This window comes from Cervus canadensis, chromosome 8, assembly GCF_019320065.1.
Source record: "Cervus canadensis isolate Bull #8, Minnesota chromosome 8, ASM1932006v1, whole genome shotgun sequence".
Classification (NCBI taxonomy): domain Eukaryota; kingdom Metazoa; phylum Chordata; class Mammalia; order Artiodactyla; family Cervidae; genus Cervus; species Cervus canadensis.
Window position 1 is genome coordinate 37,411,974 of NC_057393.1, and position 21,694 is coordinate 37,433,667.

At 39.1% G+C, this 21,694-nt stretch overlaps 1 protein-coding gene across 7 annotated transcripts in view; it reads right to left on the reverse strand.

The window, feature by feature from the left end:
* Positions 1 to 21,694, reverse strand: part of PCGF5 (polycomb group ring finger 5) — a 118,551-nt gene that overhangs the window by 22,970 nt on the left and 73,887 nt on the right. For 6 of the 7 annotated variants that reach the window (XM_043476020.1, XM_043476023.1, XM_043476021.1 and 3 more), the window contains 4 exons: positions 9,829 to 9,925; positions 5,592 to 5,647; positions 5,419 to 5,478; positions 2,491 to 2,639 (listed from right to left, as the gene is read on the reverse strand). In XM_043476020.1, coding sequence (XP_043331955.1) covers positions 2,491 to 2,639; positions 5,419 to 5,478; positions 5,592 to 5,647; positions 9,829 to 9,925 — 362 coding nt within the window. The remainder of the gene's footprint in view (positions 1 to 2,490; positions 2,640 to 5,418; positions 5,479 to 5,591; positions 5,648 to 9,828; positions 9,926 to 21,694) is intronic. The other variant, XM_043476025.1, reaches the window with a different exon arrangement.

Below are 21,694 nucleotides of genomic sequence, written 5' to 3' on the forward strand. Positions count from 1 at the left end.
GTACCTTTAGAACACAAATACTGATTTAATAAATAGCAAAGTAAGCCCTAATTGAGGAATAAATACAAGTCAATTTCAGGAGGGATTCACCAAGGTGGGAGAGGAAAAAAATCACAAAATATAGAAGTCTCTTGAATCTTGACAGAAATCTTGGACAGTGGTGAGAAGAAGGAATAACATGCCAAATGGAAGGATTGTTCAAAGTCTTAGGGGTTTTAAATATTCTTAATATAAACCTTTATATATTCTGGATGCAAATTCTTTGTCAGATACATGGGTGCTAAAATTTATGTTGGTGCTCACAGATAAATGACAATAATCATATTTTGATGATTCACTGCCAGGAATTATGGAAAATAAACTTACAAACATAGGGGTTTTAATGAAAGACCTTGAATGCTAACACAAGGAGTCAAGACTTGATTCTAGAAGGTGGTGAACTATGGCCATGGCCCTCAAGCCAAATTCAGCTGTCCATCTATTCTCATAAGGGACGTTTAACTGGAACACAGGCAGGGCAGTTTGCTCACTATCATCTATGGCTGCTTTAGTGCTAAAATAAGTCAGTTGGGTAGTTATATGCAACAAAGCCCGTATAGCCCACAGAACCTAAAATACTTACTACTTGACCCTAATAGTGGCTATAACTGCTTGTACACACTCAGGCTGCAGCCTCAGCCCTGGATAATAAAAGAAATCAAGAATACAGGAAACACTTCAGACTACTTTAAAAAAATCTAAATATAATGTGAGCAGCCCTTAGTAGACTGAGGGAAATTTTGCAGAACTTATGACTGGTTGAAGGGAGAGGAGGTCAAAAATGTCTTAAGAATTTGAATTTCTATGATTGGTTAAAAGATGGTAGTGATAAGGGAAACTGCATGTTTGGAATAAAGTTAGGTGAAAATACAGTATAGTGAATTTGTCTTTAAATAGGTGAAGTTTTATGTATTAGTGAAACTCCTAGTTAGGATACTAAAAGTAGTTAGAGATATAATACTTCAACTTGGGAGTGATGACAGGTGTGGAAAGGGGGATTTAAAAATTTCTTTGCATAGTTGGAAGTCACAAAAAATAGAAGTGACCTCCTAGGATGACTACAGAGAAAGAATAACTTAGTTGGGGGCTAGATATTAGCCTATACTCACATATATCAAGCAGAAGACAGGAAGAAGTCAAGTCAGTAGAGACAGTATAGGAGTGGCCAGAGAGAAAAGGTGAGAATCAGGAAAGCAGAGTACAAGTCAGATAAGCTGTGAAAGTTGTTTTAAGAATGAAGGCACAAGAATGAAGAAAAGTCTATAAAGGAAAGAGTGAAAAGGTAAAAGCTCAATTGGAATGGTGAGGTGTCAAAGATGCCAAACAGTATCAAGGCAGGGGGTAGTTAATTTTTCAGATGAATCTGAAATTCAATTATTTAGAACTTTCATACTAGAAATCCTGCAGAGAAGTAGACTTCTCATTTATTTATGAAGAGATACTCCACTTTCTGACTGACCCAATTTTCACTACAAGATAATAAAAAAGAAGAACGTCCCCCAAAAAGGATTACAGAAATGACTGAGAATCAGAGAGAAATGTAAGATCATTAAAAATTCTTATGCAAAGAAGGCTGACAAACAGGAAAGGGTGCTGCAGCAGAGCATGAGACGCCAACAGAGAGGCCTTGCAGGACCAACAGGGACGGAGGCCACCTCTCTAACTGCTGCTGCACTCTTTTACATGTCTTGTCCAACCAATCTCTCTTAACTAAATCTATTATCTTATTTTATTATAACTGTTTGTATGAGTAAGACCTAACCAAAGATCCCTGAGCGAAAAAACTTACTATTTACATCTTTGCTCATGTCCATATAGTCGATAATATTCACTGAATCACCATGCTAATGCGTATTTCTTTTGGCAAGATGCTGGGAAAACTTAATCAGCATTAAGGAATTCAGCTCACTGGCTTACAGATCAGAGAGGAAGTTAAGGAAAAGTTCACAGGTGCTTTATAACATCCATCTAAACCAACTATATTGTTCATAAAATGTATTAGCCATGACGTGGATAGCTTTTTGAGTTGCAAATAAAAATAGAGAAACAAAAGAAAAAACTAGAAGAGGATGAATAAAAGGGTTGAAGATGCTGTGTGTCATGAAATGACCCGAGTCTGAGTTGGTGACCACACTTAAAAAGGGAAAAACAGTGTATGTAGGTGAACTCCCAACAAAGGTATAAAAGGAGATGGAAGGAGAAATAAAGGTGTGATTCTCCACATTGGCCACTAGGTGGTGGCATTGACCCAGGACGGTTCAGTCATGAGGGTTAGAAAACAGGAAGGAGCCTGAAGCAAGCAACTGCTTGGCAACTTGCAGGCAAGGGAGTATCAGAAAGTGATGTTCTATTTGTTTACGTTAATAAAAACTTTGAAAGCAAACATTCTGAGACACTGTTTATCAACAAGTTATAAAAGATTATTTAAAAAAACTGTAGTCGTCCACTCACCTTTACTACATTGTCCCCTGATTGTCCATTATTTCGTAAACAATCTAGACATATAGCAATTTGTGGGTCACTTCTGTGATAGTCTTTATCATCTTGATTTTCATCACCTTCTTCATCTACTTTAGGCTTGTCAACTTTTGAAGTATCATCTGTATAATTTAAACAAACGCAAGTTAGATATAACTCAAGGTTGATTTTATAGTTAAGCAACAATACGCTAACCGTGAGAACAAAAATCAAATTTAAAAAACATTTTCTTAACAGTTCTTGATGAAGAATAACCAAAAATTTTAGTACCTTTAAAATGTTCCAACCAACTCAATAATGGAAATATTTTTAAAAAACCATTAAGTGGCTCATTAGCATAGCTTACAAATTCTAGGCTCACTGGGACATCCAAATGAAAGATTTAGGACTAACTATATTTGGTCACAAAATGACTGCCATTAGTGATTAGACCACTTAGAAATTGACAGAATATAAAAATACTTCCACCCTGGAGAAGAAAATAGCAACCCACTCCAGTATTCCTGCCTGTAAATTCCATGGACAGAGGAGCCTGGCGGGCTATATTCCAGGGGGTCACAAAGAGTCAGACACAACTTAGTGACTAAACAACACAACAATATATATTTGATAAATTAATAATTTTGAACATATGTTGTTTAAAGAAATGTATAAAATGTTCTTTTAAACTACACCATTTAAAAAGTTCAGTCAACATATGTAAGTAGAATTTCAAGTTTGTATATACATAATAAAGTGTTTTTGATCAAAGAAAAAAACTACTTCCAAATTCTACATTTATTCAAAGTTTAAAACCAAGTAAACCAAATATTTAGTAAAACTAAAATATTTAAGTTCAAAATTTCAAATTATTAGATATTCTTATATAAAATCAGCTAGTGAAATAACAAGTAAAATGAATTAGCTTTTTTAGCATGCATGTAACTAACATATTAAAACACCATCAAAGAAATCTGAGAATATTTCATATTATAATCAAATGTATTTAACCTATGAAATGCCAGCAGGCTACATATAATGCACATATATTTAATGATTCATTTGTTTACTGAGTGCCTTTAACTCTGTTAGACTAAGCCTGAGGGAACAACACTGAAACTAGAGTGTGGTCATCCTCACTCTTATGGTGTCAGGGTATAAAAGGAGGTACAGACGGAGAAGTTAATAAAGACTCTGATGTAAAAGGTAAGACAGGCCAAGTGGGCACATATAACAGAGGTGGAAATAAACCCAAATTCTGTGGTGAAGCAAAGATTCAGGGGAGATTTCCAGATAAAATATAAGCTGAATATATAAACTTGAAAGAATGAGCCAGTCAAGCATTACAGTATAGAAAAGCCCAGGAAAAAAAAACAGACCAGTTAGATTAAAAAAAAAGATGAGTTAGCTCCTCTGTAATGACTGTAGTAAAAAGCATTACAGATGTGTGGTCCAGGGGAGGTGGGAGTTCTCTTCTGCCTTTTTATATGGAAATTACCTAGAAAGGTAATTTGGCCTTCTGTGAACCAAGCTCCAGCTCCAAGAAAAGGTCCAAACCTTTCACCCAAACTAAAGACCAAATATGATAAAACTATTTTAAAAAGACAGAAATATGGGGGAAAAGGAGAGAAACACAACTCGGGCTGCAGTCCTTCACTAGTCAATCTGTAAGACACAGTCATGGACTAACCTGACCACACAGCTTCTGAGGACAAGCCCTGGCTCCTGTTGTCTTGAAAATGTAGTTAAAAACTGGAACATTCAGTCAATTTTACCTATATTTTTTACTATGGCACTACTGTATAAATTGCAGTTTATACCTGGGTAAAATAAGCCTTTAATTAAGTTATTTTTTGCCAGGCTTTGCTTCTTTGCCCATTTCAGTGTTTTAATTATAGATTAAAAATAATCCCTTGCTACCTTACTCCAATCATTCAAAATCATTCTCAAACTTCCCCTGCTATAGGAAGCCAGTCCTGCACAGTTAAGCTGAACTAAAAATAAAAAAACTCTGATCCCCATTTTTCATATGAAAAGAGAAAGCCACTTCAATGATATGTATGTAATTGACAATCCTATGAATCTTATGGGAAAACTAGGGGTGGAAGACTGAGCTCTATAGAAGAATGAGCCTATAAAAACACATACAGCCTTGAACAATTTCAGTGGTATTCAGGCCATCCTGAAACAAATCTCATGTTAAGTGACCAAAGGACACTTCCTCCTTATAATTTCAGATATGTTGTATTTTCTTTCCTGTGAATTATATACGTACTAAAAGCCTCTTCTCTACCAGTAATGTCTGCCACTTTCCTTAATTATTAAAAATTACTCACTGCTGAATCTCCTGGGACCTAAAAGGCAAATTTGAACACTTAACATAGGTGATGGGGAAAGTTCCCACAAGTACCTAGAAATATTTTACAAATCTCAGAATATATAAATTTGTATTATTGGAAGTCTACCTATGAAAAGTTAATTCTAGATTATCAGAACATAGCAAGATCCTCTGATCTGGCTTTCAGCTACATTCAAGTCCCTTCTCCTATTAAATATACAAAATAAAATAAATACAACCATAAACCCCTCACCATTCAGTTGCAGGCTATGGCCATTTCTTCAATTTCCTGTAGCTCTTTAGCTAATACTGCTATAAACAGTGGTCACTTTTCTGTTTTATCTCCTTTTCCTCTTCCCAGTTTCCTCTATTTCCAATTACCTTCAATTGGACTGATCCAGATTTTACATGCATTTACACAAAATCTCATGATTCTATACTAAAAGTTCATAATCAGAGAAAAGTTCATAATATAAAGAGGTACATAATATTGTACAGAAGAAATTTGAGCTTGGAGAGAGAGATTAGCTCACCACAGCTACAAAAAGCTAAGAAATTCCAACAGATAGAAGTAAACAAGTCACCTTGTCCATTTTCTTGAGGCTTATTTTTCTTCCAAAATTCAGATTCACGCTCAAGTTCTTCTAATTTAAAAGAAAAACAGTATAAAAATAATAGAAACAATCACAAAATCTTTAACAGAAATGGTGATCTTACAAAACACAAACAACCTGCAAGAATTCAAAGAGTGACTTACGTTCTCGTAGTCCAGGAACCAACTTAAATATAATTTCCTCTAGTGTGTTATCCAACCTTCCAAAGAGGAAAAAAGAGAATATACTAACAATAAAGACATTAAAATCCAGTACGTAAATTGTTTAAGATTTGCATCTCACATATATTACAAAATATAGAACATATGGTTTTAGCACAAGCACCACACCCAACTACTCTGTAGGTGGAACACATTTATTTCCAGCCTGTCCCAGTGGCAGACAGATTATACAAATGGTCCTGTCTCCAGTTCTCTCTATAATCTACCCACTCTGAACAGGACTGTGATTAAGGGAGGGAGTTTTTTCCTCCACCCTGAGAATATGGGCTAGCCTTGAAACATGCTCAGGCCAAAGAATGTGGCACAAGTGACATGCTGAGCTCTGAGCCCAAGCCTTATGCCTTATGAGGCACATCACGTGCTTTGGTGTACTTTCTTGGAACCCTGCCACCATAAGAACAAGTCTGGAGGATGAGACACCATATCCTGGAGAGCCAAGCTGCCCTGGTAAGGCCGTCTCAGACTAGTTCCTGGGCAGCCCAGCCAACGGGACAGAGCCCAGCCAGGATCCGCAGAGCAGTGACCCACCAGCCTCTGACTGCAGTCACCTAAGTGGGCCCAGCCAAGACTAGCAGGCCCACCTGGATCTGTGAACCACACAGAACTGTGAGGTATCAAAAATGCTTTGTCTCGTTTTCAGCATGAAATTTAGGTATGGTCTATTATACACCATAGCTGATCCAGACACTTTCAATATCTCTATGACAACTCTGGTAGAGAAAGAAAATCTCCATTCCTATGAAAGAAAATCTTCATTCTGTGAAATTGAGACCATTTTCTCCTAGATAAAAAACATAATATTGGGGACTTCCCTTGTGGTCCAGTGGTCAAGACTCCATCCTTCCACTGCAGGGGGTGCACGTTCAATCCTTGGTTGGGGAAGGAAGATCCCGCATACCAAACATCAGCATGGCCAAAAAAAACCCCAGCACTATCTTGATGCTGTTTTTATTTCCTCTCCCTCCTGGATCTGAGCATAACTCCTCTTTCCATGACTTGCATTTCCTCATCTTGCCGTCCTGCTCCTCCAGCATCCTCGCCTCCCGTCTCCTTCCTCCTGCTCGACTGCAGTACTCTTCTCTGACAATAAACATGGACACTTTTCTCACATCTAGAAAACCCCCAAATCCTGGCTTAACCAATCGTCTTCTCAAGCTGTTAGCAGATTCTTAACCTCTTCTTCCAACTGGAAAACTCTGAAAGCATAACCAACATTATTTCTGTCCTGTATTTTTTGTTTCTTTTACTTGACAGACCTTCCCAAATCATCCATAACTTCCATCACTGAATAGATTTTAAAAGAAATTTTATAGTTAAAATTTTAAACTTTTTAACTACTTTTAAAGTCATTTTTCTCCTCATGCTCTGTAGCAGTTTGTCAATGCTGCCTAGCGATGCCTCTTTGAAAACTTCCTTTCTCGATTTTTCTTTTTTCCTATTGACTTTCTTTGTTCCCTAGATATTCTTCTTTTTTCAGCTACTTCTGCCTCTGAGTATTCTTCTTTGCTCTGCTCTCTGTACTCTCTGACCTTTTCTACATACTTCCTTTCCTGAGGATCTCATCCACTTTTGTGACTTCAAAACTAACATACAGGCAGATCACACACACACACCCCCACACCCCCCACCTCTCTCTGTGAAGCTCAAGTTCCATGTTTCCAACAGATGCCGAATATCTCGAGCCCCTCCTTTTGTTCATCTATGTCAAGACTTGGTCTTCTCCTTCAACAGAATACCTCTGAAAACCTGTCTTTCTTTTTTAAAGTTAAATGCAGAAATGATATCATATCACTCCCAAACAGGCTCAAAACGCAAGCGTTTTCTTAACCTACCTGTCTCTCTTCTTTACAGGTTTACTCATCAAGCCCCAGATGGCCCCTTCTCAGTATTTCTCCCACCCAGTCTTTCCACACTTCCCATCCTTCTGTTCAATTGCCACCCTACTTAGAGGACAGCACAGTGACATTCTGCCAGACCTTGACATGTTCATGATGAATTTTCCTTAAGCACCAATCTGATCATTACTTGCCTGCTCAAGAACTAATTTCTTCCCAACACCTGGCTTAAAGTGCTCTTATAGCTTGAGTCCAACCTACAACCTGTATCTGGTGCTGCTCTCTCGTCACTCTTCTCCGGCCAACTGGCTTAGTCAGTCACCCCTAAGGGTGCCTTACCTTTTCCAACCTGGTTTTCTCCCTCATGCTCTTCATCCTGGCTCAAATACTCTTTTCCCAGTCCTACTCTCCAGCCAAACCAATGTTACCTTATTCTTCAGGACACACATACTAACTCATTCACAAAGTTTTCCCAGTCTATTTAAAAGGTGCAGTATTTAAAAGAAGTATTATTTCTCTTCTTAATATTTGTTTTATCAGTGTAATACATATATTAACACATAATTTACAAATCAAACCTCCCCCTAACCTTAAATGTTATATTAAAATATCACATTTTCTTGCCCCACCCTTCCTATTCCTTATTCCTACAACCCCAGGTACAACCACTTTCAAATCCAAGCTGTTTCTATTAGTATTTACTTTCATATTTCTATATATATTACAGATAGATAGAGAAAAAACAAAGCCATTCCTTTTTTGCTGTCTAGATTTTTCTCACCTCCTTCTGTGGCAGATAAGGTTTTAGCTCTCCTGATATCATCCCGCCATGCCCCTGTCCTCCCAACATACATTCTCCTAACTCTCCTCTTCCTGGTGGTGTTACTGCCATTTTTGTGTTTAACAATGAATGTTTACAGGATTATGATTATATAAATATTCACAGTGTACCCTGATTAAAGATATCCCCTTGTTCAACTTTTTTCTTTCCCTAGAGTATAGTAACTATTTACTTTTCTTCAATTTCTACATACCCATTCGCCAATTCTCTAACATGATTTCTTCTTACTATGTACAAACAGAGGCTTCCCTGATAGCTCAGTTGGTAAAGAACCTGCCTGCAATGCAGGAGACCCCAGTTCGATTCCTGGGTCAGGAAGATCCGCTGGAGAACGGATAGGCTCATTTCAGTTCAGTTCAATCACTCAGTCATATCTGACTCTTTGCAACCCCATGGACTGCAGCACACCAGGCCTCTCTGTCCATCACCAGAGTTTACTCAACTCCGGTGTTTACTTTTGGAGTTTACTCAAACTCATGTCCATTGAGTCCGTGACGCCATCCAACCATCTCATCCTCTGTCGCCCTTCTCCTCCTGCCTTCAATCTTTCCCAGCATCAGGGTCTTTTCAAATGAGTCAGCTCTTCGCATCAGGTGGCAAAAGTATTGGAGTTTCAGCTTCAACATCAGTCCTTTCAATGAACATTCAGGACTGATCTCCTTTAGGATAGACTGCTTGGATTCTACCCATTTCAGTATTCCTGGACTTCCCTTGTGGCTCAGCGGGTAAAGGATCAGCCTGCAACTCGGGAGATCTGGGTTCGATCCCTGGGTTGGAAAGATTCTCTGGAGAACGGAGTGGCTACCCACTCCAGTATTCTGGCCTGGAGAATTCCATGGGCTGTGTAGTCCATGGGGTCACAAAGAGTCAGACAGGACTGAGTGACTTTCACTCACTCACTCGCTCATGTACAAACAGATTAGGATCTTATACAGCACTTCTAACTTTAAAAATATATGACAACATTTCTTTATGTTATTACTATTTATTTGGTATAATGATTATACCATTAAGAAAAGGGTAGTCATTTTAAAAATTCTTTTCAGTTTTACATAAATGTTTGTACACTTTTAGAATATACGATAAATTTTTAAAAATTAAGAGTTCCAAGATTAGTATCCCTATTAGGTCTGCCCTCTTCCCACTACCATGTAGCTCAACAAATATTGTGTAGAATACTATACTATTCTATACTGTGTAGAATAATAAAATACTGAAAATAACTACAACTAAAGTAACCCTGAGATCCTGAGATAAAATTGTAATTTTTAATTTGGAAATATATTTCTTAAATATTTAATATGCACAGCCTTATTTTTCATTTCTTCTTAATAAAATAAATTGAAATAAAATGCTTTAAAATGAAAATCAAAGCCTACATTAACTGAGTCAAGGCGCCAACAAATATTATGATGCATAATAAAAATTATTACGAGCTTATATAATTATTTAAGTTAGAGGAACTAAAAATATATTGACATACCTCAGCATTTCTAATGGGTTTGTCTCATGAACCTGGTTGCCACACCTTGGACAATCATTGCTATCTTCAAAGTGCTGGACAATACAAGTCTTGCAGACTGAGAAGAAACACGATGTTAGATTAAAATGCTTCACTTGAACTTAATATAACTAGACATAGTCCCTAAAAATTATTTACTACACCTAAATATTATTCTTTAATCAAACTTTATAAAACCTTAAAATGATAACACTATTTAAAAAACACCTGAAATAAAGCCTACTGCCACAATTTATAAATTAACTATTTTGATTATTGTTTTTCTTAAATGTATTCACAAACCAAACAATTTATTCACAGTATGTAAAAAAGTTGATGCATTTACATAAAACAATAGATTTTCTCATTTAAAGAAGTAGAACAAGGAAAGGTAAAGGCTAGTCAATCTGAATTTATTTCTTTTGCTAAAAATTTACTTGAATGCAATATAAATAGTACTTAATAATACTTTAGAGTTCTCAACATGCCTGGATTAGTTTTTATGGGCACGGTGCTCCTGGGACAAACCAGGAGTTTCAACAGAACTTCTGGCCTGTACAGAGTATGATGCGTCTATGCTCACAGAACCATAATTCCGAGGGCCACGAACTATGGCCAGTGACACCAAGCTGGTACAAACGCACAAGAGGTAAACCAAAAGAACCACTGAGGATTAATTAATTAATTAAGATGTTAAACAAAGCTTATTATAAACAAAGACAATGGAAATATGATTTGTGGCTTTTTGGGCACAAGTCTATAAAGCCAACCTCTCCTCCAAATAATACTGATCTTTCTGGTTATGACTCTCTCCCACCTTTTCCCTAAGCTTCTTATTTACCAACTTTCTTGCCCCAAAACCTCAGACATAAACAGCAGCTGAACTGTAAAAAATTTTCAACCCAATTCCCTATCCCAATGCCCCCTCTTCCATTTTATTACCCTGTGTAATCTGAAATTTTCATCTGTACAGATCAGCTCCCCCTTTTACGACTTCATTACAAACTACTTTCCTCCCCTCTGCAAGCCCTGGACTATCTAAAAGCAGTGAAAGTTTATCTATACGATTGACCTTGAGTAAACACTAGGATTCCTACCACTGAGATTAGGTCTGAAAATTCAAACTGATCACACACACTGGTCAGAGAAACAATGGTTGGGGTAGACTTCTCCTAGGAAACTAATTTTCAAATTATCAGTACATACAGTATTTCCTTTCACTTATTTATTCATTGATTCAACAGCCAGCTTCCCTGGTGGCTGAGAAGGTAGAGTCTGCCTGTAATGCAGGAGACCTGGGTTTGATCCGAGTCAGGAAGATCCCCTGGAGAAGGAAATGGCAACCCACTGCAGTATTCTTGCTGGAAAATGCCATGGACAGAGGAGCCTGGTGGGCTACAGTCCATGGGGTCGCAAAGAGTTGGACACAACTGAGAGACTAACACTTTCACTTTTCACTTGCAACAGCCAAGCATTATACTAGGAGTTGGGGGATGTAGGGATAAACAAAACAAAGTCCATACTCTTACGGAGCTTATATTCTATTTTGGAAGTCAAAGAATTTTAGTTAGTAATAAGTGATATGGCAACCCACTCCAGTATTCTTGCCTGGAGAATCCCATGGACGGAGGAGCCTGGTGGGCTACAGTCCACGGGGTCACAAAGAGTCAGATACAACTGAGCGACTTCACTAAGTGATATCTACAAAACAGACAAAAATGGTAGCAAGAGAGTGCTGCAGGCTGGGAGCTATTTTAGGTAAGAGTGATCAGGGTAGGACTTCCTAAGAAGGTGACATCTGAGCATATTTTTTTTGCTGGATGAGTACACCTGGGTGCCCTAGTCTCTACATCTTTTTACCACTGCATACAGCTATGAGGGTAATACTCCTTTACTATATTTCTCCCCAAATTTGTATGAAAACCAGTAGTACAAAACCCTAAAATAAAAAAAGCTTAGATGTGAATATTTCTGTTCTCCAAATTTCCTGGCCTCCAAAACATTCTGAATGTCTTTTTTAAAAGTTAATGTTTGGGAAGGAAAGGCTACCTTGCTAATCAATACTGAGGCAGAGGCGGGAAAAGCTGAATTCTTTAGCAGGCTGCTGGTATTTGTCCCTGGTTTTCCCAGAGACACCAGATAAATCTCTAAAATGTGGGAAAGAAGGCAAATAGGACAGATAAGAGGCAAGAATGAAGGGTATTAGGAAGCCTGATCTTGTCCTGAACTTCAGCTCCCGCCCTGGAGCTCTGATTGTGGTTGTGGTTCAAAAGGTTTATCCTTCTCAGGAATTCCTGGTTGTCTCTGGCCCTTGGCCAAACAGAGAGGCACGTGACATGCCCAGAGCAAGTCCTCATGTGGGTCAGCTAGGCGGCTAAGGGCAGGAGCCTGTCCTCCCAGGGACAAAGATACTATCCAGGTTGATGCAGAAAGAAATGTCAGGCTCATTTGTCCAGAGGTGCACACAGTTTCAAGAGTAAAGCTGCTTGAGGCCAAGGCAGCCTCCAGGTGCTCAGGGATAGGACCAGTAATCTGCATTCCAGATCTGGACTGATAGCCACTGGCAGCGTGTGGCTCCTGAGCACTTGAAATGTTGCTAGTTCAAGTTGAGATGTGCTGTATTACACACCAGATCTCAAAGACTGAGAATGAAAAGAATAATCTTATTAATGATTTTCATATTAATTACATGTTGGAGTGATAATATTTTAGATTAAATAAAATATATTAAAACTAATTTCATTTATTTAATGTGGCTACTAGAAAATTTAAAATTACACAGGTGGCTCACATTTTATTTCTACTGTGCAGAACAGAGGGAGTAGAAAGCCCCATTAGGAGGCAACTTTATTTCTCACACAAACATGTGAGATACAGTATCTTATTCTAGTTTTGCAGATAAAGGAGAAGAGGTTCTTACAAGCCAGGTAACCTGCCTTCCCTGCTGAATGGCAGAACAGAGACTTGAATCCAGGTTTTCTGATAGGGAATCACAAATTTTATCAGATTAAAAACATTTCTTTAACTTAACAAAGGAAAAGAATGTAATGTAGAAATACAAACCCCCTCCCCGAAAAAACACCTTCAGCTTCTCTGCTAAATCCGACTACCAAGTAAACATGACAGGTAAGCCATCCCATAGGACACAGGAATTAACCTTACTACATAAAGTATTACATTAAAAGCATTAAATTTTTTTTCATAGGCTAAGGCCAATAATTATTTTTAATTAAAATTTTTTCTCAAATAGTTTACGAGAAAAGATGCTGAAATATTTCTATTCTAGTTTTCTTTTTTGTTCAGATGATTTGGGTGGATGTTATCATTTTCATCGAAATCATCAAAACTTAAAAGGTTTATGTAATAGGCACCTTCTGATGCTTTTGAATTGTGCTGGAGAAGACTCTTGAGAATCCCCTGGACTGCAAGAAGAAAACCAGTCAATCCTAAAGGAAATCAGCCCTGAATATTCCTTGGAAGGACTGTTGTTGAAGCTCCAACACTTTGGCCACCTGATACGAAGAGCCAACTCACTGGAAAAGGCTCTAATGCTGGCCAAGACTGAAGGTGAAAGGAGAAGGGGGAGGCAGAGGATGAGATGGTCGGATAGTATCACTGACTCAGTGGACATGAATTTGAGCAAACTCCTGGAGACAGAGGAGGACAGAGGAGCCTGGCACGCTACACACTCCAAGGGGCAGCAAAGAGACAGACACAACTTAGGGGCCGAACAATAAAAACGGGCAACACTGTCAAGTGCTTCAACATATAGTTGACATAATTTAATGTTCATTACAACCCCATTAATTAGATAATATTATCAGGCCTCTTACAGACGAAGAAATTGAATAGAGAACTTTAGAAATTTGCCAAAAATCATGGAGTCAATAATTGGTGAAAGCCAGGACTTGAATCAAGAGCCCATTTTCTTACTCAATGCATGCCTATATGCTACATTTTCTTCTAATTTTATATCTACAGGTCTAAAGTATACAGAAAAAGAAAGCCTGACCCCTTAATTTGGGAGCCTTAAATATGTTCAAAAGGAGAATTCAAACTCCTTTAGTATCTTATACAATCCTTAAAAGAAAATCCCAAGAAACTCTAGAAATACAACTCCCATACACTTTTAAAAGTTGTTAATAAAGAACAACCTTACACAAATTAGAACCTGAGAAAATCCAGGCCAGAAGTTCAGTGAAACTGAAAATAAAATGAGAATTTGTTTTCGCTCAGATGCTTTTAAAAAATCACTATAACACTAACCTTTGATTCCTAGTTTCCTTGCTGAAAAACATTTTAAAAATATCTTAAAGATTTAATACTAAGCTAATTGCTCAACAGCTATACTGGTTAAATCAGGTGGTTCAAGAATAATGTTTATAAAGGTCCCAGTCTGTTGTTAAGACTGTGTGTGGAGATCAAATAAAGTCTTCACCCTCAACAGCCACTCTACAGAGACATGCTGGAGCAAGCAGAAACAGCCGGTCAGAAAGGGACTTAGGCTCACCAAAGACATCCCCAGTTGGAAAAACACTTAAATGGCAACAAGTGCTAGCGCTTACTGAACACTAACCAAATAGCAGGTTCTGGACTCAGGGCTTTGTGTGGGTTACAGTATGGAGCTACCATCCCCCTCTGGCAAAGGAGGAATGCAGTACTGGAGAGTCTGAGCAGGCTGCCCGCATGTGCCCGGCGGTGCAGCAGACATGGCGTCTACCCCCAGCCTGGATGTCTAGCTCTAGGCCTAAAACCCAAACCACTCCTTTACACATCTTAAAGCCATTACCATTTGGTCCCGGGCACCAAGATTTCATATTTTTAACTGATTTTATATTTAGCTCATTACAACCCTCATTAAACTTCTGCCAAAGCTTACTACGTGAAATTGTTCCTTTTGCTACATCTTAGATTTGAACTAGGCTGTTAAACAAATTTACAAACAGTCATGTGTCATCTGAAGCAGTAGTTTTCAAATTTTGATGGGCACCACAATCACCAGTGAGATATTTTTCTTTTAAAGAACAGATTGAGGGGCCTCATCCCAGACCAATTAAATCAAAATCTCTGTGGGACTCGTACCAGGACTCCAACTCTGCAAAGCTCCCTTACTGAGGCGGCCAGAAGACAACTGGGAAATCCTAGCCACCAAATACTTACTGGGGAATGCCTCAGTGAGGCTGCCCAGTCCAGGAGCTGGTCCTCTGCCAAGTCATAACCAGAAGGCACTTTGTTATTCACCATCAGGAAATCATTTTGACAGAGGACAAAACATAACCACAAGAATATGGGATTAAGGAGTTGTTTCCCTAGAGGGCAGGTTTACATGAGAAGCCCAGGTAGTACAGCACAGTGGTTCTAGCAGGTAAAAGACAATCTTGAGGCAGACAGCTCAATCTGAATCCCAGTTCTGCCATTAGGCAAATTACTCTGTGCGTCTCTGTACAGGGGGATGACAAGGATATCTATCTCACATGGCTCTTATGAAGATTAAATGAGCTAATATACATAAAATGTGTAAACAAGTAACTGGTAACTTCTACTTAATAAATGTGAGCTACCACTATAAATCAGCTTGCTGGATGAGCATAAAAACCTAACAAAAAGACATCAGCAATCGAATATTGAATGGCATCAGACCATGATTAGTTTGACATATCTATCTTAAGTAACAGATGATCTTGCTAATGGAACTTGAAATGTCTATCATGTACTGGTATTAACCCTCTGCAGCCATATTCACCTTAGAGATAGTCTCGCAACCCAAGTATCACATTGATGACACACTGTGTCACCTAAATGGGAACTGCCTATCTTTGCACATATGACGCTTCTTTTTCTGGGGTTGAGGATCCAAGACTGATCAACACTTCTGCATTCTACACTCCTTCCTTAACTTAATATGTTTGATACAATTCCAGCATAGCCTCCTGGATATAGGAGACACCTTGTTGCGTCTCTTCCTGATCGCTTTCCATTTACCTGTTCAGAAGCACTATTTCTAAGTTGACTCCAATAGTTCAACTATTAAAAGGCTATTCCACATTTTAATTTTCAAATTCTTGAGGGGGGCAGGTTTGTCACAACAGGTACAAGGCCCATTAGTTGTTGTTATCTCACATGTATGGTCCACCCACATCTCTCACAGAAAACTAGCTTCCTAGCTTTGATGACACACAGTGAAAGTGGCTCAATCATGTCTGACTCTTTGTGACCCCATGGACTATACAGTCCCATGCAGTTCTCCAGGCCAGAATACTGGAATGGTAGCCTTTCCCTTCTCCAGGGGATCTTCCCAACCCAGGGATTGAACCCAGGTCTCTCGCTTTGTGGGCAGATTCTTCACCAGCTGAGCAACAAGGGAAGCCCTGATGACACAGTGATCCATAGCAATTTCTCTTTTTTAGCACCAATTCTACTATCATGGATAACAAAACAGTAACAGTCTTTTCTCTCATGTCCTTGGTCATGTCATTCATTCGTAATCCTCTGTTTATTAAAAGTGATCAATTGCTGACTTTGTTAAAATCATCTGAATGTGTTGGTTTTATCTCTCAACATAGAAGTATATTTTTTCTTACTTCCTGAAGCACATCACTATTTTTATGTGCCCTTCTTGATAATACTCATTTGACACAGTTTGCCTTTGAAAAATTTGTCTGTTATCTGCTAACAGTTTGTAAGTAAACTGTGGTCATCAGCAAAGAGAAGAGGCATCAGTTTGCTGCTTTTGATAAATATTTACATGTGAAACTGACATTATTTTTAAAGATTTCCAGAACAGCTGTAATTTGCTTCCATGAGACAGGATCTCTTAGTTTTACTCATAAAAGGGACTAATGAACATCTTTATTTCTCTTACACGGCACAGTTCTTTCAAAGGCCTACATGAGTTACAGTTTCAGGGAGAACACAAAGGACAGCATTGCTCTCTCAAGGAGACTGCTTTATTCTTGCTTTGCCAGGACAGAGGGACAGACAGCAAGGCAGAGCCTGCTGAGCAAGGTTAGCAGAGTCTTGGGGCTCTCCTAACAGTAGGAGAATCCGAGACCAAGCAGGCCAGGAGACCACCAAGTCCAGGAAGGCTTTCTTAAGGAGTCAAGTGGGACTCCAGGGGTGAGGACCACCATGCCCTCATTCCCCTCCTTATGGGTATGAATTCCAAGGCCGACCAGAATAATCACTTCCACACACAGACTCTGGATAGCCCTGCTACTATAACTCTTCTTTCATCATACGTGATCAGGTAAACTGTCAACCTGGGCTATATCCAACTCTACACACTCTGCTCTACAAGATTACAGCTGAACACTGTGGAAGAAAAACATGCACCATGCTGACTGGTCTCTCACCTTAAATTCATGACCATGACCCTCAAAAGTGGGTCCTTCATCTGCCAGGTGGTCACACTCAACACCCTAATTCCATATGCTCTTCACCAATATTTATAGCTCAGTTGGTAAAGAAGTCCGCCTGCAATGCCGGAGACCCTGGTTCAATCCCTGGGTTGGGAAGATCCCCTGGGGAAGGGAAAGGCTACCCACTCCAGTATTCTGGCCTGGAGAATTCCGTGGACTGTATAGTCCATGGGGTCACAAAGAGTCAGACACAACTGAGTGACTTTCACTTTCACTTTTCTCCTCTCTCCTTGAACTCCCATTTTTACTCCCCCATCACTACTCTACACTGATGACCTCACTTTCTGTTCAACTGAAAACAAAAGGAAAGAAGGAAAAAAAAAGCGAAGTAGAATTTATATCACCACACCTACTCACTCACTAACATCTAACCTTTATGGTCTTGCCTGTTTCCAGAACTTTAACGTGTCCACCTCTGCTCTGTTCCCTAGACCCTGTTCCCACGATCTGAGCACACTGCTCCCGCTTCTCCCTCTCACCTGCGTCAGTGTTCTGCTATCCACTGAGGATTCCCATCAACATTCATACACGTTATTTCCCCATCTACAGAAAAAAAAAAATCAAACTTCTCGTGACCCTACTTTCTGAGTCAACTAGCACTCCATTTCACAGCTACCTATACTTTAATTCTTCTTTTCCCATACTTTCTCCACCTTTTCTTTACCTTCATTAAGGTGAAAGACGTATATAATCATTGTACAATTATCCAAACATTTCCATCCTCTCACACCCACCCAGACTTCTGCTCCTGAGGACTGAACTGAAAGTGCTCAGGTTATCCTTGTGTCTGCACTGTTTAGCCTGACCATCTCTCCTTGATTCATTCTACCCCACACGGCTGACTTGGCTGCTCTCTGCTCCTGGATGCTGTGTGTGCTTTGCCTCCTAGGATCCCACACTCTGTTTCCTCCTACCTCGCTGTCTCCTCTTTTTTGGTTCCAGGGCTTAGTCTTTGGTCATCTGCCCTTCTCTACACTCACTCTCTTGGCACTCTCACTGATGAAATATGATCTAAATTCTGATCCTCTCCAGATTCATGTATCCAGCTCCCAGTGGGCTGGGATCAAATATCTGATAGGCTAACTCCTTTACCTCCTTAATTCTGTTCAACTACCACATTCTTAATGAGGCCTTCCCTCACAGACTTAAGTGGTCATACCATCTCACTGACCACCCAGGTAGTTACCTGTACCCAGCCTGAACTTCCCTGTTTCTGTAACATTTATCACCTGAGATCAAATTGCCAACATCCGCTGGATCATCAAAAAAGCAAGAGAGTTCCAGAAAAACATCTATTTCTGCTTTATTGACTATGCCAAAGCCTTTGACTGTGTGGATCACAATAAACTGTGGAAAATTCTGAAAGAGATAGGAATACCAGGCCACCTGACCTGCCTCTTGATAAACCTATATGCAGGTCAGGAAGCAACAGTTAGAACTGGACATGGAACAACAGACTGGTTCCAAATAGGAAAAGGAGTACATCAAGGCTGTATATTGTCACCCTGCTTATTTAACTTATATGCAGAGTACATCATGAGAAATGCTGAGCTGGAAGAAGCACAAGCTGGAATCAAGATTGCTGGGAGAAATATCAATAACCTCAGATATGCAGATGACACCACCCTTATGGCAGAAAGTGAAGAGGAACTAAAAAGCCTCTTGATGAAAGTGAAAAAGGAGAGTGAAAAAGTTGGCTTAAAGCTCAACATTCAGAAAACTAAGATCATGGCATCTGGTCCCATCACCTCATGGGAAATAGATGGGGAGACAGTGGAAACAGTGTCAGACTTTATTTTTTGGGGCTCCAAGATCACTGCAGATGGTGACTGCAGCCATGAAATTAAAAGACGCTTACTCCTTGGAAGGAAAGTTATGACCAACCTAGATAGCATATTAAAAAGCAGAGACATTACTTTGCCAACAAAGGTCCATCTAGTCAAGGCTATGGTTTTTCCAGTGGTCATGTATGGATGTGAGAGTTGGACTGTGAAGAAAGCTGAGTGCTGAAAAATTGCTGCTTTTGAACTGTGGTGTTGGAGAAGACTCTTGAGAGTCTCTTGGACTGCAAGGAGAGCCAACCAGTCCATCCTAAAGGAGATCAGTCCTCAGTGTTCACTGGAAAGACTGATGCTGAAGCTGAGACTCCAGTACTTTGGCCACCTCATTCGAAGAGTTGACTCGCTGGAAAAGACCCTGATGCTGGGAGGGATTGGGGGCAGGAGGAGAAGGGGATGACAGAGGATGAGATGGCTGGATGGCATCACCAACTTGATGGGCATGAGTTTGAGTAAACTCCGGGAGTTGGTGATGGACAGGGAGGCCTGGCGTGCTGCGATTCATGGGGTTGCAAAGGGTAGGACAAGACTGAGTGACTGAACTGAACTGAATGTACACTTTGACTTACTGCCTACTATGTTGCTCATCGTAGTAACTATGTTACTATGATGTGTCTCATGTGCCCAGGCTAGTACTGTACCTGGAGGAGGAGGTACTCAGTAAATATCTGTGGAACAACTGAGGATACAAAAGTTAGGAGTAGCAAAAGGAGTCATGATTTTAGTACCTAGAAGTGTACTACAGAGTTAAGTCAGAAATAAGCCTACATTTTCAACTAAAGCAAGGGAAGAGATTCTGAGTTCACCAGTTAATTTTTTTTGACAATTAAAATGAGTTAAAGGCTTCCCTAGTGGCTCAGTGACAAAGAATCTCCCTGCCAATACAGGAAACACGGGTTTGATCCCTGGTCTGGGAAGATTCTACATACCGCAGAGCAACTAAGCCAGTGTGCTACAACTACCGAGTCAGTGCTCTAGAGCCCATGAGCTGCAGCTACTGGGCCCACGAGCCACAACTACTGAAGCCCGAGTGCCTAGAGCCCATGCTCCACAGCAAGAGAAGCCACTGCAAGGAGGAGCTCCCGTGCCTCAACTAGAGAGCAGCTCTTGCTCACCACAATGAGAGGAAAGCCTGTGCAGCAACAAAGACCCAATACTGCCAAAAATAAATAAATTAAAAACATTAAAATAAATGTGCTAACTCAATATAAGCTAAATAGTTTTCTAAAATAGAATGATTTTCTATTAACTGAGTAAAGATATGCCAGTGGTTGAGCATTCTGAGAGAATATAGCTTTGTTCACTGGTTCTTGAATTTCTGATATATAGTAATACACTAGTCTGGTAAAAACTAATATGCTATAAAACACCAGTAGTTATGATACATCTCCAGAGCATCCAAATGGAAATGATCTTCGGTCTCTTCTACACTGGCTGCACTCTACTGTTCATAATGTGCACATTCAACCTTTGTGCTACATGCTTAATCATACCTGCACACTGACCACAATTTCTCAGTCTGAATACTGCTGGCTTTTAAGTTACATATTTTTTTCCTCAATCCATCATTGGTATCAATTCCAACTCATCCTGACCTATATATGATTTATTCTTACAAACCAATACAGAAGACAAGTTCATTTATTTGTTAACCCCTAGTTTTGTCTTTTAGTGTCCACTATGAATCTCTGCTCTACTGTTCATTCTTTACTATCTAAGACATAGTTTCAACAGCAAAAAGAATCATACATCTGATATGATTCTTAACATTATTACTAATGATAGATGACACCTAGATTAAGACCTATAATTACTGTTTCCTATTTAAAAAGAACCATCAAAATGAACACTATAATCAACTTCATGAATGACTAGTTGCTGCCAAAATACTGTTTGAAACATGTAACATCAATGTTACTGGTGACTTCATCTCTACTACAACCCTAGACCAGTGTATTTACACTTACAAATACTGTTTGAAACATGTAACATCAATGTTACCAGTGACTTCATCTCTACTACAACCCTAGACCAGTGTATTTGCACTTACTTAAACTTTTAAGTACAACTTCTATTTCGGCCTTTGATTATTACTCTAAAAACAAGTCTTAAAAAAAAAACAAAAAAAAAAACAAGCCTTGACTCAAAATCCAATTTTATAGAGAATACAGTATTGGAAAGTTCAATTTATATCTCTTCATTTTAAAGACTATCATTCAGAATTATTAATAAATTCAGATCCTCATTGGGTACATAATGATAGGTATACAGTCATGGAAATACAGTTAGAAGAGACTTCCTATATACATTTTTAAAATTCACATGCTGCTTAGAGAAATTATAGAAAATGTAAACTACCAGAAAAAAGAAGAAAATCAGCAAATATCCTAATTTATTGTGAAGATGTACCTGGAGTCAGATATTTGGATCTCAGAACCTAGCTCCAGCACTTATTAGGTGTGTTATTTAGCCTTTCTGAGTCTTGTCTCTGTGAAAAACACTGGCATAAGAATCTGAAATACTCTTCCCTCAAACCTCTTCATCGCCTGCTCATCCCTATTATTTACAATCTCTGCTCAAGTGGTAACTTCC